The 18,258-nt window shown below is 35.8% G+C and overlaps 1 protein-coding gene across 3 annotated transcripts in view; it reads left to right on the forward strand.

Moving 5' to 3' along the window:
- The window catches only part of UPF2 (UPF2 regulator of nonsense mediated mRNA decay), a 63,381-nt gene that overhangs the window by 18,442 nt on the left and 26,681 nt on the right, over positions 1-18,258 (forward strand). For 2 of the 3 annotated variants that reach the window (XM_071734147.1, XM_071734146.1), the window contains 8 exons: positions 824-886; positions 4,023-4,126; positions 4,609-4,694; positions 11,197-11,305; positions 12,571-12,684; positions 13,796-13,912; positions 16,751-16,936; positions 17,462-17,665. In XM_071734147.1, the coding sequence (XP_071590248.1) occupies positions 824-886; positions 4,023-4,126; positions 4,609-4,694; positions 11,197-11,305; positions 12,571-12,684; positions 13,796-13,912; positions 16,751-16,936; positions 17,462-17,665 (983 nt within the window). The remainder of the gene's footprint in view (positions 1-823; positions 887-4,022; positions 4,127-4,608; positions 4,695-11,196; positions 11,306-12,570; positions 12,685-13,795; positions 13,913-16,750; positions 16,937-17,461; positions 17,666-18,258) is intronic. The other variant, XM_071734148.1, reaches the window with a different exon arrangement.

Raw genomic sequence — 18,258 nt, forward strand, 5'->3', positions numbered from 1 at the left:
GTTGTTTCAGGTTCTGTGATACATTTCCATCTAGTGAATTGGTAGATATTTTTTCAGCCTTTCTCTTATGTAAATTCTACCTAGGTCTGAAATCAGAAAACTTAGGTGTCCTTCAGATGAAAAATATAGCTTTAACTTTTCTTATGTACTGAAAACACCTCTGTACTTGAGGTAAGTTAGTAGTAATGTTTTGTGCAAAACAAGCAAAGAATGGAACCACTATATTATGACACTATCTCAAATATAAAATGTATTTCTAGGTTGAGAGTGGTCATCATTATAAAATGAGGGGATGTATGAGGCAGAGCCAGGATCCTTAGATCTAAGGTCTAAAATGAACTTTAAAAACACTTAAAAAGTAGCTTCAGTTACTGTGGTAATCTGGGTGTGTGGATTTTGTTAGCAAAGGAATAATTAAGTTACAGAGGGGAAAATAAGATAGTGTGTACACTCCAGTCAATGAGTACAACATGTCTTTTGTTACTTCTGCATTTCCTGTCATTTCTCTTCAGTCTTTTCTCCCCTGTCCAAACTTGAGGGAGACAAGGCAGTTTTTCAGAGGGTGGTTTTTTTAAAGCATATCCACCTTGGTGTAACATCCTTCACAGCATTGAAGGGTGAATTTAATTGCAGTGCCTGTTTCTGCACTTTTTCCCTAAAGGTAGGAGTCTATAGTCAGCAAATTTAAGATTTGATGTGTAAAAGGAAAATTAATGCAGTTAAATTGAAGAGGTTTGTTTATCAGGAATTAAGCTAATTTATTTGTTTCTCTATTGTCTTAACTTTGAGTGAATCTTAATTTTCTTATTTCCAATATGCTCAGGGAAGAGAGAGGGAGCAGATAGCACCGGAGCTGAAAATAGTGGCGGAAAACATGCTGAAAGAAGTGAGTTTTGAGGTTGTTTTTAAAAGAGAAGATAAAATTTTTAAAATGAAGCTATGCGAATGGAGACAAAGATATTAAGTAAGGATTGGCCAAGGTGGAAGCCATGAAGGGTACTGGAAGCAGGAGGAGTCTGATGTTAATATATATCTAGTGCCAGCTTTTGTAAGGTTGGTAAGCAGCAAAGATGGTATGTAGAAAGTAAGTATTAAGTCAACCCTCTTAAGTTTGCTACACTGTTGAGAGAGGTAGCAAAGTTCCTACCAGAAGAGTGGAAATATAAAAAGATCTAAAAATATCAATTAAGAAATATTTTTTGGACCTGGACAACATGTGGGGCTAGATTCTGAACACATTCCTCAGTGAGGCCTTGAGTCAACAAGGTGTATAACATTATGCCTGTGTTGTGCAGAGGGGGTTCCAGCTAGCAATTTGCTCATAGGATTGGTTTGTACCGTCTGAATGTGAGGGCTCCTACATGATCAAATTAATTACAGAAGCTCATCTCAGAGAGGAGTTAACTACTGCTAACATTAGTAGGTTCTGTTACCTCCACTGTCTGTGTGAAACTATAGACTGAAGCCTTCAGGCAGAGTGGAGTTCCTATGAGACAGTCCTCTAAGGTTATAGTTTTGTAAAAATTTTAAAAGATGATGACAATAAGGGAGCCAAGGTTTTCTCATAAAGTATGTGTTTAGGGAGAGGGGAAAGCAAGTAATTGTTACTGAAGTAGAAGACTGGCACAAATTGTTGCAGGAGGACAACTTCAGTAAGTCCTTTGTCTCTTCTCGTATTTTCTCTGTTCTGCTCCCTGAATATAGCAGGCTTCCATGCATTTTCTGGTAAAATATAAGGGTGATTAAAAAGAAAAAAAAAACAAGTTTTCTTTCAGACTCTACTGTCATCTTACTGCATGACTTGATCTCTACCCATATAGACTATTACAAATAGCCTAACTGTAATTTTTATGCATTACTACTTGTGAATTTTTAAAAAGAGGTAATGCAGTTTTAAAATGTGATGATGAAAGCCTAACTCAAGAGGTTCAAAATGTAAAATAATGAATGAACTCATGTTTGCATGAAGTGCCTACTTAAAATTGTTGTTTGCCTTAGAGAAGGAAGCCCAGACTGTTTGATTTCCTGATACTGAAATTCTTAATTTTTTGTCTGAAGTTCCAAACCTGCTTCAGCTACTACAAAATAGACTTTTCACTTAGAAAGGATCCACATGCTGTGGTGAGAAACATGTACCTAGGAATACAGTGGGGGAATATCTGTAGCCCTCTAGTGAAGGAGAGGACCAGTGAAAGAAGAGCTGAGCTGTTTTGGGAACTGTTGAATTTAAATATGGTAGCAGGGCCTCTTGAAAGATTGTCTTGAAGTGACTGAATTGTCAAAGACTACTTTTTAAATTTATTTCAAGAGTGTTTGAATAGATAGAAGTCAGTTTGAATAGAAGACTGAGGTAAGACAACTGATTTCCATAAGGGAACAAAAGATAAAAGAACATCAGAAGAAAACAGGAAGGTGTGGCTGTAAATATCTAAATGGAAAAATATATTAGAACAAGATTTACTTGTAAAAACTGTCTGGTTTTACGTTTGCTATTGCTTGCATCCTTGTGAACTTGTGAGTTCACAGAGAGAGTCAGGGTTCTAGTAAGCATTTAGAACTTCATGGTTGTGTTATCTTTTTGACTGAGCATGTGGAACATCTTCCTTTTCTTTTCTCCTTTCATAATGAACCCTTCTCTCCTGTTCTTCTGACTTCTAGTTGCAGGAGAAGGCAATGGAATCTGTTCTAATTTCTAGCTTCAAGAGTGGGTAGTGGGCAGTGTTGCTTGGATCACTTCTGAGGTTTCTCTCCTAAAGTCAACCTTTGCCCTCAGCTATGTCAAAAAAATCCAAGAAGTCCTACAATGTAGCATCTTCTTTTTCTCCTTGCCTTGAAAAAAGAACTCCAGTCTTTTATGCAAGTTTATTTTTGTGTCACCTGTAAACACAAAATTACCAAGTCTTAGCTATTTTTTATTTCAGCTAGGTGCAGTTTCACTGCCACCATATTCACCTTTTTGAAGTCTGTCTCTGTTCTGCTTTCAAATAACTCCTGGGTATTCTTTTTACTGCTAAACATCCTCAAACTGAAAGGAAACCACTCGTCATCAGTTCCTTTTTCAGGCATCAGTTTTCTTTCATGTTGCTTTGGCCAAGGAAGAGTTCTTTCTGAGCATCTGTGTTATAACTCACTGGTTTGGCTCATGCTGTGCCTATGGAGCAAACTCAGCTCTTTTGTAGGACTCAGTAAGATCTGGAAAATTTTTGAAGCATGTCATGTTCTGTAAATACAGGTAACATTAGGGGGATTGGTCTGGTGAGATCTTCATAACTGATGTGAGAAAAATCTAAATGTCAATGGTAGAGTAGTCCTGGAGTCTTTTACTTGAATAGTGTTAGTGACTCAGTAGCTATATGGGTCATTGTCACTGCTTCCTGTATTGCAAATTGCACAGAAGAATTTACCTGAAAATAAAAGTTGTCACTTGCTTTGCAATTGCTATGTAAGCAGTGCTCAATCCTTGTCACTTTATGGTTCCATTTGCTGGTTCCTGTGCAGCTGAGGGAATTAAGTTGACCTCTAGCTTTTACAGCCTCAAGTGAGAAGAACTCAAGAACATGCTGTATGAATGAATGGCCTTTTTTGATCAAAATTTCTATTTCTCCTGCAGGGCAAACATATATTAAAACATAGAATCCACAGCTGCATTGAGGTGTTTTGTGTGTTTTCCCAGATATTTGCCCCCATGTTTGGGTCGTCTTGTGGTCTTCCTTCTAACACCTAAAGAACTTATTGTATTTTTCTAGTAATGGATATTTGTTGTTTCTTTTAAGATTGTAAGTTAGGAGGTAGGTAACCTTATGGAAAGGAAGACAAGTTTTAAATGGGATACTTTTGCCTTGTTGCCATAGACAATCAATGGATGTTCTTTAATTAAAAAATGAATTATCTCCTTTTTTAAGCTGTGGTTGAATATTTAATGACTCAGTGTTATAAATACTCTGCATTTGAAGAATGTGAAAATAAATTATTATAGTTCATAGCTTAAAAATGTGTACTGCTTGTCTATTTCACTCTGTTAGAACAAGAGGATGAAGAAACCAGTACTGGATCTCATTTAAAACTTATAGTAGATGCTTTTCTTCAGCAGCTTCCAAATTGTGTCAACAGAGACCTCATAGACAAGGTATAGTCACATTTTTTGTTTTTTATAAGTTGTAAAAGCTATAATGCCAGATCAGGCTGATTATATATATATAGATCTGAAGCTTTGGAGTCTAGCAGTAGTAGCTGATTTCATTTTTTTAACCTGGAAGAAATACCATCTGACATTGGTTTAATCTGCCTGTTCATGTGTGTTAATTTGCTTTAGAAATAGACTTGTTTTTTTCCTTTTTTCTTCTCATCACTTTGTGACAAATCATTCCCTGTCTACCTAAAGCTGTTTCTTCCATGTGTTGATCCAAAGAATGGGTCTGTATTCCTGTAACTGAATGTTTTCTAACTATGTAGTTCTAGACAAAAGCAAAGATTTTTCTTCAGGGTTGTTTTTAAAGCAGCTGCATGCAAGAGGAATAGGTCTGCAGAAGATGTTTTGAAAACCATGCTGTATTTCTTCAAATGAAAAAATGCTGCATTAGAGTTGAAATACTATATTGACTTTTATAGGCAGCAATGGATTTTTGCATGAATATGAATACAAAAGCCAACAGAAGAAAACTAGTACGAGCACTTTTCATAGTCCCTAGACAAAGGTAAGAACAAGCTGGATCCACCCTTTTGGTTGTTTAACTTAATATATGTACATATTTTATCTGTTTAAATTACAGAGGACGGACATGTATTTTACGTATGATTGAGCAATTCACCACAATATTTTGCCATAGCACTACATAACTGTTTGATAATCGTGTTAGATGATCTTTTCATGACTCTTTTTTTTAACCTTGAGAACAATACAAATATACCTGATGTCAATAAAGAAGGCAATATTTAATTCAGGAGAAATTGCACTTTTTGATATAAGAACATTTCAATAGTGAGAGCACAGTGTAGTTTAGAAAGGGGGATTTCTTGTCATACATTATGGTACTGTACATAACCATTTTAGCTTTTTACCTTTTGGAAAAGAGTTGGCTCTAGGCTGGGCAGCTTGGAGGAAGCATGGATAAGAGTTAGAGCCTGGCCTATTCCATCTGTGTGGATCTGTTTGTGTAGAGCATTTTGCTATTTCTCCTTCTGTCTCTTTGTGTGAGAGGAGTTCCTGCATGCAGGAAGATCCTTTCTGATGGAATTGATTGCAAATATTGAGATTAAAATTGTTAAATTTACTGGAAAGATAATATTGTTTCTCTTCTCACTGGTAAACTTCTACCTTAAATAGGTGCAATTATAAAGGAGCAACTATTATTACTCCATCTTGCCCTGTTTCTCCTCAGATGTTGTTTTGGTGCTGCTTTTGGTTTCAAGTGTTTCATCATCATCTTGGATTTCCTATTAGTGTTCACACCACTTGAATTCCATTCACTTTTAACACTGGGCTAAATATGGCTTGTGGAGTGACCATTTTTTGTCAATCCTGTCTTTGAATAAACACTTGAGTGGTTTGTTTTCGTAACTTTTAACCACTTCTTGTACTGTGTCTTCAACCTTTATTCTAGCCTATTTCTCCATCCCATCTGCAATAAGCATCTGCTGTGCTAATAACCCTACACTCTTAGCTGTGTGTAAACCAATAGTTTGTTTGCTGACTGTATGCTTTAACATGACTTTATCTTGATACCAGTTTTGCAATTAGAAGTGTGCATAATCTTTTATTCTCCATTCTTTTCTCTAGAAATTATTGTTTTGACACCTCAGTCCTTGGAGACTTTGCTGCCTCTGCCAATAATCTGTATTTCAGACACAGATACTTGAATGTCTTCTGTGTTAGACATAACAAAATGCTCTTCAGCCCAAATTTATGGTGTAGAGGAAATAACATTTATCAGCCTCCTGGTAATCATGAAATGCATCAAAAATACCATTTGAAAAGAACTTTTTTTCACAGCCCAAAACATCTACAGCAATGTAAAGCAGCAGGATGACCTAGACTTTTGTCTTAAGCTCTACCAAAAGAGAGAATTTTCCATGTTAGTTTGCAAGATGGAAGTTGCTAGTTGGTTGGTCTATGAACATAGAAGTGATATTTGTAGCACTGCCCTGTATTTCTTCCTGGTGCTGTAAATTCCAGATTGCTCAAATTGATGTTAACTCTTGGAACCTCTTTGAAGATGCATGATTTTCTTTGTATAATCCAATAAAGTTTGCTAGGTGATAGTGACCTGAAGGTTTGTAAATTTAGCAGTGTGATTTCATAGATACCATGAAAGCAAAAGTTAAATTCCTAGTGTGTTATGACATTTAAAAAAGATGTGTTTGTGATTAGGCTGTACTAGGAAGTTAAGTAGCTACAAACATGCATTCTCTACATTGCCACTGATTTGTTGTCTTTCCAATGATAGTTCTATTATCCTACAAATTTGATTTAAGAATAGTCTTTAAAAGACTTTTGTGTAGGAACTGAATAGATCAGTATAGATGGTGTGGCTGGGTCAAGGAGCTGGTGTCTTAGTGACAGTTCTGCTAATACTGAAGCTAGTGGCTCAGTTGATCACTCTTGCTCTTTAAAATTAAATATTAATTTTCCTTTCTATTAAGAAATATTAATATATCATGGGCACATATTTTTTAATAACTTTTTCTGCTCTGAGATGTTTTGAACTGGTGAATACTGCACCTTCCAACTGTAGGATTGTAAGTTCAGATGTGTGTGTCTGCCTGGTCTTCTGCTTGTGTTTCTGGGCTACTACACAGGAGAAACAGGATGTCAAATGAACTTTTTGTTCTTTGCAACTGTATGTGGTTCAGAAAATACCAACTGAATTGCCCATAGAAACAGGTGATTTTAAAGGGCATTCTGTCCTAATGTTTAAGTTAGCTTTATTACTGTAGTTGGCACAGGAGCAGTTATGCTTTCAGTCTTGAAATCAACATTTTTGGTAAAGCTCCATGTGTATATGTGACTCACAGTACTCATGCTTGGTATAAAATGCTACAAATTAATTTAGAAAATTCTATAACACACTACTTCAAAGCATTGTCTGTTATGCCTTAACTATGGTTTTGCTTCATATACCTCTTCACTGAGCAATAATGATGTTTTTTCCTTCCATTATGAGTGCTGCATATTGATAGGACAAGGGGCAATGGTTTTAAAGTGAAGCAAAGTAGATTTAGATGAGAGATCCTGGGAAGGAATCCTTCCCTGTGAAGATGGTGACACTGGCACAGATTGCTCAGGGAAGCTGTGGCCACCCCATCCCTGGAAGTGTTCAAGGCCAGGGTTGGAGCAGCCTGATCTGGTGGGAGATGTCCCTGCTCATTCAGGGGGGTTGGAACTGGATGATCTTTGAGGTCCCTTCCAACCCCAGCCATTCTATGATAGCAGCTTTTATAAATTCTGGGGGTATCTATGGTATCCCTCCAGGATACCACTTGAGATAAAAGCTTTTTGGGGTTATGTTTTCAAGGAGGTTGGTTTTTTTTTTTTGGTTTGGTTGGTTTGTTTGTTTTGGTGGCTTTATGGTTGTTGGGTTTGTGGTGTTTTTTTTTTTTGTGAGTGAAAGGTTCAGAGGAGCAGTGTCCTTATAGGCTGTAGGTAAAGCAACGTATTTTCTAAAAGTGTTTCATCTCCAGGTATATCTGATAAAGTTGTTTAAGTCTAGCCATAATGTTGGCAGCCATAATAAGGTATTTCAATAGCAGAATTAAGTTCTGTTTGATCATTTGAGAGATGAGTTTTAGGAAATGTGCAGGCACAACAATTTAACTCAGAAAGTACAAAACTGGTTTTGTGTTTGAGGAGTAGTGCAGACACTGTAAAATCAAAGGTGTTATGCAGTGTTTCCAGAGATCATTATTACTCCTACTTGGGTTGAATAGATTGGGATAAATGCAGGATTTTTCAAGAGAGAAAATTTAATTTGACAAAAAGGGAGAGTTTTTCCTCAGTTAACTGTAGATTACTGTTAGAATACAACATCACTGAGCTGCTCTGTTGAATACTTATGAATGGATTGCATTTACATTTTCAGCTGCAATCTGAACCTCTGACCAACAGAACAGAAAGCCTTTTAAAAAGATTTTTTTCAGTGCTAGTACACAAGCAGCTTTCAGATTTGCATTGAAGAATTGGTTCAAAACTAAGTATTAGCCTTTTAATTCAGTCTACAGTCCTGTAGTTTCACTGGTGATTTAACCCATATTGCTCACAGCTTTAGGACATTTGTGTGTAAATTTTTGCTGCCTAACCAAATAACCTTCCTGTACAGATGCACTTTAATTATTTTTAAGTGCATACTGTTGTATTGTTGAATTTTTTCAAATGCAATATGAGATGTTTAGAATCTCTTTAGGCCTTGAATTCTAAACAAATCTAGACAAATGCTATACAGTAAGTAGGCCTTGGTGTGGCTTCTGTTTTTTCTTTTTTGCTATTTCCATCTATAGTGATCTATGAAGTTGCAAGTTTACTAAGACCTCTCTTCATCATGTGGAAATTTTTAGCATATGGTTGGATATTCTAAAGTCAGAAGTTAGCTGCTTCCTGAGTGCTAAATAGTTCTGAACATTTTAAATTAAAAGTTGTAAGACTCCTGTATATCCACTATCCTACAGCTCTTTATCTGGAAAGTCCTCAGTAGCAAGGTTTGTTTTCCTGTTTGTTCAGTTGAACTTGACTCACCAGTGTTTCAGTGGCCTGTCTCATTTGAGGATGAAATTGAGGGATGTGCTTGAGATAAGGAGTTTATGTCATGGCCAGTAAACAAAAGCAAAAAATGCTTATCTGCTATCATGCCAATTCCACAGCATCATTCTCTTCCCACTGAGCATCATAGGTGACAGTTTGTATCTGTTCAGGCCCTGGGAATACTCCTTATCTGGTTTATGATGATGCTTGTGAGGCAGAACTTCTTACCCTGTTGCTGCATTCTTTAAGCTGTATTTCTAGTAGAACCCCAGTTAATAAAACAAAATGCCCCTTCACTCTTTCTGGGTATAAAATTTTGGATGCACCCATCCTAGAGAGACTACAATCAGAACTTTTATGGGGTGAAGTCTTTTTTTTTCTTTTTTGTATAAACTAACAAAATTCTAAAAAAAAATAATAATAAAAAAAATTTAAAAATTGCTCTTAGATAATTCATTGAAGTGCATTCCATGTGCTCCAGAGATCCAGAGCTGCCAAGGTATCAGTCCAAGGTATGCAGTCAGAAGGAGTGAGTTTTTTACTATGGTAGCTTATATTCAGAGTGCTTAACAGAGCTGTAAGATAGGGGATATACAGGAGTCTTACAACTATTAATTTAAAATGTTTAGAACTTCAGAGAGTAACTGACCCATCCCAATATTAAGAAGAATTTTTTCACTGTCAGAGTGACAAGACACTGGCACAGGCTGCCCAGGGAGGTTGTGGAGTCTCCTTCCCTGGAGACATTCAAAACCCACCTGTATGTGTTCCTGTGTGACCTGTACCCTGCTCTGGCAGGGGATCTGGACTAGATGATCTTTCTTAATTTCTGCTCCGTTCTCAAGAAAAATACTTTAGAAGACAGAAAACATAGTTAGATAGTCTTTATAGTTAGTCTTCATGCAAGTACCAGTAGATGGTGCCACTGATACTGCAATCTCTCCACTTCTGAACACGAATATTTTGTCTTCCCTGTGGGAGAGGGAATAGATTCAATCTCTTGATTGCCAGTTTCACAGTAATTGACTCGAGGCTTTTCCTTATTATATTTCACCTGTTCAGAAATGTGCAGTCTTAGTATTCTTCCCCATGAAGAAACCTTTTGTGTTCTGTGAGGGAATAAAAACAATGTGCTCTAAGACCTGAATTTTCCCCCTGGTATGTTCATTTTACAGAGATGAAATTGTTAGCTCTGAGCAGGCAGGTACTTTTTCAGACCAGAATAAAACTTTCTGCTGTTTGTCTTGAGAGATATCATACAGAAATCCCCTCAATTAAAATACACCCCCACAATTCACCCAAAGCAATGTGTGTGTGTGAAGAGACTTGTGCTTCTCAGAGGGGTAATGACTAAATGCTTAACAACATTTTAGTAATTGACTGTGGTCAGTCACCCTTGTCTGTGTGTTCCAGCAAGCTTGAAAAATGTAAATACTGCTGCAGTTATTGATTAACAAAAGAGAATAAAACCTGTTAAATAGGTAACCAGGATACCTGTAATGTTTCACCAGGGGTTTTATGTATTATCAGGAGGCTGTTAAGCTATTTCTCTTTCAGGTAGTATATTCTGATGCTTGTAGTCCACAATTAAACACATCATTATCTCAGTGAATGGATATTAAATGTGCTTTGGTGACATGGCAATAGAAGAAGGGAGACAGTTTTGTATGCTTTGCTTTGTGGTTTATGTCTTGATGCTCTTACAGTTTTCCTTTGTGCCCAGGCAAGCTCAATGTGCTTCTAGATTTTTTTGTTTTTCTGCAAAATATTTTTATTCTCTTTTTTTCTCTTTCTTTTTTCTTTTTCTCTTTCTTTTTTCTTTTTTTTCTTTTTCTTTTTTTCCTTTTCCCCAGCAGTAGGGAAAATCTTAATGCTACATCTTTTATCTTACATGCAGTTTGTCACTAGAAGCATGCAAATTTAAGGAGTTTCTCTTTACCTAAACAGTAGCTTTGTTCTACAGTTCATTTTCTTACAGCATGAACTTACATTTTGATAACAAAACAAAACTTTTTTCTTCAGCTTCTTAAATGAATTTTGATGCCTGGAGTACAGTTGGTTTCTTTGCATTTAAAAGTGATAAATGCATATTTATACAAAACAACTGTGCTATATTGAGTCCTGTTACACGATGCCACAATCCAGGTTTAAGGGCATTTATCCTGTTTCTTCAGCCAGATACAGTCTCTGATGGAAAGAAGCAAAGTATAAACTCAGAAAAACCTAAGAAAACACATATGGACCTCGAGAGTTCCCTAAGGGAAACACATAATATTATGAAATGGCTATGAAAGCATGTAGGCAAGGGAAGAGAAAAGAAACTAAGGAAAATTCTATGTAGAAAATTTCTAAGTACTACCATTTGTGGGAGTACTATTGGGCATTGAGGGAAAGGAGTTGCCATGTCACATTTTGTCTGTAACATACACTGTTGTTACATGTTTTATCATCTCCTTTGTTTGCAGGTTGGATTTACTACCATTTTATGCAAGGCTGGTTGCCACATTGCATCCCTGTATGTCTGATGTAGCAGAAGATCTTTGCTCCATGCTGAAAGGGGATTTCAGGTTTCATGTATGTTTTTATTGGCTTAGTTTTTTCACATTCCAATTACCCAGTCTGGCAATAGTCACCTTTTGGGGAGAAAATAACATTTGATAGTAATGTTGATGCTAATTCTGAATTTCAGTGACTCAATTTACAACATTTTTTTTTGTCATCTGAGCAGGTTTGTTATAGAATACTAGATCTGGGAGTTTAAACTTTTTGCATGTATAAAGGCAGACATATAAGTTGTATTGTCATCCTTAATCTGCAGTATCATAGTGATTAAAATTACCTCCGTGCCAGTTACAACAAATGCTCTGAAAAATTAGAAACTATTTAACCATGGTGAGAGGTTTCTGTTAATTAATAACTTACAATCAGCTGGTTCTCATTTTAAATGTAGTAACAGGTCCCCACTACAAGGTTACTGTTGCAGTTATAGTGGTTACTACTGGTATTGTAGTGCTTAACTCTAAAAATGAGTTTTTATGATTTTCATCAACCAAGATTATCTATGCCTTATGATATTTCAGTGTTGCTTCTTTCTTTTGTTGTTTAATTTTTCTATGTTTTGGGATAGAGTTAGCTATAGTGCATAGTGATGACTCCCTCACTATTTTCTGAATTTTCTGGCACAGGTTTTTAATTTTTTTTTCTAATATTGACACTGAAAATATGTATTAATTACTCCAGCTTCTTTGAGTCTTAACTATACTAAGGTAACTGGTGTCAGAAAAAAGTTATTTCTGTTACAGAGAAATAAAATTTTGTATTTTGCTCAACATGATCATGTTTAGAAATAGAGATGAATTTTTTTTTGTCAGTAAAATTGCTCTGGGTATCAGTGATTTTAAATACACACACACACACACACACACACACACAAAATAAAAAAAGACTGCACTTTATTAAACCTGACTTGAAAAAGCTGTCAGTATGTAATATTTCCCTAGAGACTGTACCAGTCCTATTGATAGAGACTACTCCTTGATTTTAAAAATATAGACTCAAGAATTCTTGACCACCACTTCACTGTACCAAAATAGGGGTGTAGATATGTTAGAGGACTTAATTGTTTGAGGTTTTTCTGGGTGGTGAGGAGTGGGGAAGTTGAAAAGAAACAAGACTGGAGGAAGACTTTTACAAAACTTGGGGATAGGTAGAGCATAAGGAACCAACCAAATATCATATACATCTGAATTCCCAAGCTTATCAAGCACATTTAGGTGAAAGTAATTTATAGGAGATAAGTATTTTTGAAAGCCTAAAACAAACACTGTTTTCTTTTTCAGGTAAGAAAAAAGGACCAGATCAACATTGAAACAAAGAATAAAACTGTAAGATTTATTGGTGAGCTTACCAAGTTTAAGATGTTCTCCAAAAACGATACTCTCCACTGTTTAAAGGTCAGTGTTGTGGTAAACCTGTACTGCTTGTGTATCCCCATCCTATTTCCCTTCATATATTTATTGCTATTGTGATCTTCTCATTCATTGTATATGATGCTTTGAATCCTGGTGTATTTCTGCTGTGTGCAAGGAAGTTTTCAAAGCCATTCTAGAAGTTAGAATGTTTTAATTTTGTGCTGATAAGAATATATTAAAATCAGCTTCCCTTTGGTCATAACCAAATTGCTAATTGTTTTCTTTGGAAAGCAATGGTAAACATTTTTCACTATCTCATCATATTTTTACACAAAAATCAACAATAAAAGGGGAGGAATACTGACACAGAAAGCTTTGCAGTGATGCAAGGAGAGCATTACATTCCACCTTAGCAGGTGCTTTTATTTGTTCAGGTTCAAGTCTTTATAAAGCACAAATATCCAGGCATGTCATCTCAATTTGCATGCTGGTAATCATTCAAGTTTATCTTTGACATTAAGTCCCAAAATAAAAAAGGGTTTTAAATAAATGTGCCGTATATAAAAGGTGGTTGAAAATTCACACGGGTTAAGAGAACTTCATCTAGGAAGAGTTTCTGTTAATTGATTCACTAGGTATTGAAGCTGAATTCTTAAAAAAATTGTACTTACTCAGTTTTTCATCTGTTATCTATAAAGTACTGTAAAATGCAAAGCTATTAAGTTTTAATTATTGCTTAACTTAAACAATAAGATTAGATGTGCTTTGAGGTTATTGTGCCCTTGTGCAGTATTATTTGGTGGTTTTCCAGTCTAGCAGCAGGAATTTTAAAGCAAACAAGAGTGAGTTGGAAGGGATATGGAACAATTTATTGTGTTTGTTTTAATATTGTACTCTTATGCTAGGCTTAGGAAGCATCCTGTTTTTCAGGTTTCTGGAGCCTAAATTTGGGATCCCGACTGTTCTTAGTACTTTTTAAATGAGATTAATAATTTGAATGTTGTTAATGTCTGATCAGTTAAATGAATTTGCATTTTTTTCTTAAAGAATATGGAACATCACAGTAGCATGAAGTCTGGTAGGTGTAGCTTACTGTTTTCTGCAGTTCAGAAAGATGTTTAACATGCTATGTTTTTATATCCATATGCACCAGATGCTTCTGTCAGACTTTTCTCATCACCATATTGAAATGGCCTGTACACTGCTGGAGACATGTGGACGATTCCTCTTTAGATCACCAGAATCTCACTTAAGAACCAGTGTTCTTTTGGTAAGAAAACTCATCAGGAAGACATCACATGTGTTATGAAACTGATGATTTCTTTATTTTCTGGCTCTGTTACGTGATCTGACCATAATGATGATTGTTCATTTTTATCATGAGAACTCGGAGGGGATAAAGTTCTTGATTCTTTAATAAAAACAGAGACAAGTATAAGAGGGGAGTGAATCAGTTTCCCTGAAAACTTGCCTCCTCGTTGTGGGATGGGGTTGAGGTGGACTAGTGTTCTATAGGGTCAAGTCCTGGGCTCTCTGTGGTCCAATGGACTTGTGTCATCTCATTATTTGTAACATATCCAGTGTTGTCTCAGGTCTGAGATTGCACCCTGTATGAGGAAAAACTTTCTGAAAGTATTCAGGAGTACTCCAGTTGACCTATGAATCTGCTCATGACTTAAAATGTAAATAAAGAAATAATTTTCTGAAGCAAATAAAGCCATTGCAACTCAGAGACAGAGCAAAAGCTCAGGCTGAGAAAGACCATAGTAGCTGTAATTGAACACTCCCGAGGTACTATTTGAGGGAAAAATGATAGTGAATGGAACTGGAGATAAAGTATTTCAACTGGAGGTGAAGACTATTGTGAAATAAGTGGTTTCTTTGCCCTATATAATGAACTGGGGTTCTAAATTTGAAAAAAAAAGTTTATGAAGACATGAGAGAAAGGGGGTTTAGAAATAGAGATAGGTAATTAAGGTTAAGACTGTTAATTAAGGTAGGAGTTAAGTGGTATCCGTAAGTCTAGATAAGCTCTGGCAAGGATTTAAAAATAACAAGGATTAAATTTGAGTCTTTTTTAGTGTATGAATGTGAGCCCTGAATAATACATTTACTGGCTTGAAAGGTAGTCCTAAAACTCTGTCTAGGGCAAGAGGCTGAGTCAAACATGGTTGAAATGCTTCAAAGGTACATACTAGCAAAGGAAATTGTGTTAAATTTGAAGCAGCTTAAACAGATAGAGACCAACTAATAGGCCAATTTGTTGAATTAGAAGTCTGACTTGATCTCTGCAGGGAGAATAAAGATGTGTGTATCTGCAGTAAAGGAAGTAGCTGCTACATTTGGAGGAGAAGGGGGACATAGTTTGCCCTTCTGGAAGGCAACAGTTTGTTTGGAATCTTTTTCTAGACACACAGCTTTTGAGGCTGTGAAACATCCCTCTCTTCTTGACAGGCCTTTCCCTTGAAACTTTATTCTCTCTTCTCATTCTGTAGAGTTAATAGAGGAGCCATGGTTGCATGCTTGGGATTTTCTAAAGGTTTTCCAGCTGATATGGTTTATCATTAAATATATTCCTCTCCCTAATCAAGTCTTCTTCCCCTGAAAGTACTATTCCTTATCTTTAAAAGATGCCTTGGTGCTTCACTCATTTTTTCATAGTTGATAAAAAATTTAGAAATGAAGAAAAGCTTAATGACTTTACCAGACTGACTACTTCTAGTCTCATGCACTACAGAAGTGCTGAAAAATCTGCTGGGTAAATGCTAAATGTGACTTAACTGTGAAGTATGAGACAGACACAAACACTCTTCCAATAACTGCCTAAAGCCTCACACAGTTTCATTTAAGTAGGTGTTCTTTTATGCATTGAGGAACCAGAAGAAGATTCAGACAGCAAATATTTTGGAATATCTACCAATTAGGATGTAAAATAGGCTAAATAGTTTCATGGCCTACAACTATCTCAATAAATGCATCTTCTAATGTTGCCCTGTTGAAGCTGTAGAGATTACTTTTGACTTAAATAATGTTGTCCAAATTGGGATTGAAGGCTTATGGTACCAATTAGTGTGAACTGCAGAAGATAACTCTTCCCAAAGCAAACTAATAAGGCTCTTGTGGGAAAAAAAAAAATAATCTAAGTATCCAAATCTGAGTTCCAAATCTAGTTGATCTAATAAGTGACTCTTAGGGGTAGAATTAAGACCTGTTGACCTTTTAAATAATTATTTGTCTTACTTTTCACTCTTGATGATATATGATGTAGGAAGATGGCAAACAGGCTGCATGTCTCTAGAGACAATATTACATTGTGCTGATGTACAAGAAATTCATAGTTAAGAATGGATTTTTAGTAATTAATTTTCCCTTTTAAAATGCTCTATAAGAGTGCCACAAACTCAGTGATATGATTTTACTTAGTCAAGAGAAATATTTAATGATCACATTATGGTTTTGTGGAACTACTGGCATGTTTTGCACAATATTTAAAGATTATTGGGGTGGTGCATATTTTTGTTGATTATTCTTCTTGAAAAGTCTTTTTAATTCAGTGTCCTCTATGCCATTTAAATATTTAGCCTAAACTAATTTGGCTTTAGGATTGATCTCTTGATAAATTAATTGTTTGAATTAATGCTTTGGAAGGAAGATCAGGATTTTCTTGATCTACATTTCTGTAATGTAATGATGCTAAAATGTTGGATTCTTGTGTTATGCTATGGTCTTGTTAAAAGAATATTTGCAGTTTTGGTATTAAAAATCTTCTGATGTGTTTTCAATCCTTTTGACTTGGACAGTTGTGTCAAATTGTCTTTTTAAGCTTTAAGACAAGATAAGATCACTTGTATTTATCAACAAAGAGAATTTAACCTGCATGATGGCTCATTTCTCAGGGTGACTTCTTCTATAGAGGGATTTGAATAATGTACAGTCAGAGGCTGTGACAAAGCAGTAATCTGTAGACCTTCTGTCTCCATCCAACCTCTTACCTTCTGTTTTTTGCAACCTTCTATGTTTCCTTTATCCAAGACTTCATTATAAAAACCTTTGGTTTGAGAATGTAGTATATCAACATCCTTGCCTGACTATTTGATTTTATTTCCAGGAACAAATGATGAGAAAAAAGCAAGCAATGCACCTAGATGCACGCTATGTTACAATGGTAGAAAATGCCTATTACTACTGTAATCCTCCTCCAGCTGAAAAAACTGTGAAGAAAAAACGTCCTCCTTTGCAGGAGTATATTCGAAAGCTTCTTTACAAGGACCTTTCCAAGGTTACCACAGAAAAGGTAAAGAGATTTTTGATACAGATTTTACTGGAAGCGGTGTAGTATTAACTTTCAAAGGGCTTGGAGAGGCTTTATTTTTTTTATTTATTTATTTTTTAATTGCAAGGAAGAGCAATTGTTTTTTTGTCCCTGATTGTTAAGATAGTTAATTTCTTTTATTGTAAAGCATGGAATCTACAGTCATGGACCTGCATGTTTCATGGTCATTAAGTGCTGAATAAATAAAGAATGAAATAATCATTGTACAAAGTATCTTAAAGAGTAAAAGACTACAGTTAAATGCAGACTGGCAAGGAATTATGGAACAAATTTGGACAGCTTGATCAGTTAGAGGACAGCAGCTGGATTACATCTATCAAGCTTTCCATAGCTATTGCAGACCTGCAGAATGCTTGACAAAGAGAATGAGTTTGCTTGTGAATGCTTTCAGGGATTTCATCCCAGCCAGGAGAGAGTGGAGGTGACAGTGAATATCTTGATATTTTGCCCACTAAAATGTTAAGCTTGTCTTAAAACTTGGTCTAGGTCCTGAGACAGATGCGCAAGCTGCCTTGGCAGGATGCAGAAGTAAAAGACTATGTTATATGCTGTATGATCAACATCTGGAATGTGAAATATAATAGTATTCACTGTGTAGCCAACCTCTTAGCAGGGTTGGTCCTTTACCAGGAAGATGTCGGAATCCATGTTGTGGATGGAGTGCTAGAGGATATTCGACTGGGAATGGAGGTAAAACAACCAACGTTTGTGTTAAGCAATGTTGAAATGAAAACAGTAAAATAATCATGCTTTAAGAAAAGAATCCTTGCATTCTGGATTTTTATCTGATGACTTCTCCTCCCATCTTAGTTGGTGTGCTTTGTGTAGGTTTTTTTTAAGTAAAACAAACAAACACAAAAAATAAATTTAAAAAAAAACCAAATCCCCCCCCCCAAACAGAAACTCCACAACTCACCCCCCAAAAAGCAAACAAGCTGCAAAGGTTACAGTTTATTCTTGCATGGTATAGTCAGATTCATGCAACTTCAAGTAACTTTGCAGACTAGTCCATATTTTGATAGTTACAAGAATTCTCTGGGCAATCATCATAGATTTATAATAAAGCATATTAAATATATTTGAATTTCATAATAACTACGAGTTGACCAGCTTTCATTAATACCTACAGTATTTTTCATATTTAATTTCTGTGTAATTTAGCCATAAATAACCATCTTTTACTGTAATGAAATTCCAGCAATTTAAGATAAAATTAAAAAACCCAAACCCCCCCCCAGTCTTTCACCAAGATTCTGTTGTATCTACATGATGCAATGATTATT

The sequence above is a fragment of the Heliangelus exortis genome, chromosome 1 (assembly GCF_036169615.1).
Source record: "Heliangelus exortis chromosome 1, bHelExo1.hap1, whole genome shotgun sequence".
Lineage (NCBI taxonomy): Eukaryota > Metazoa > Chordata > Aves > Apodiformes > Trochilidae > Heliangelus > Heliangelus exortis.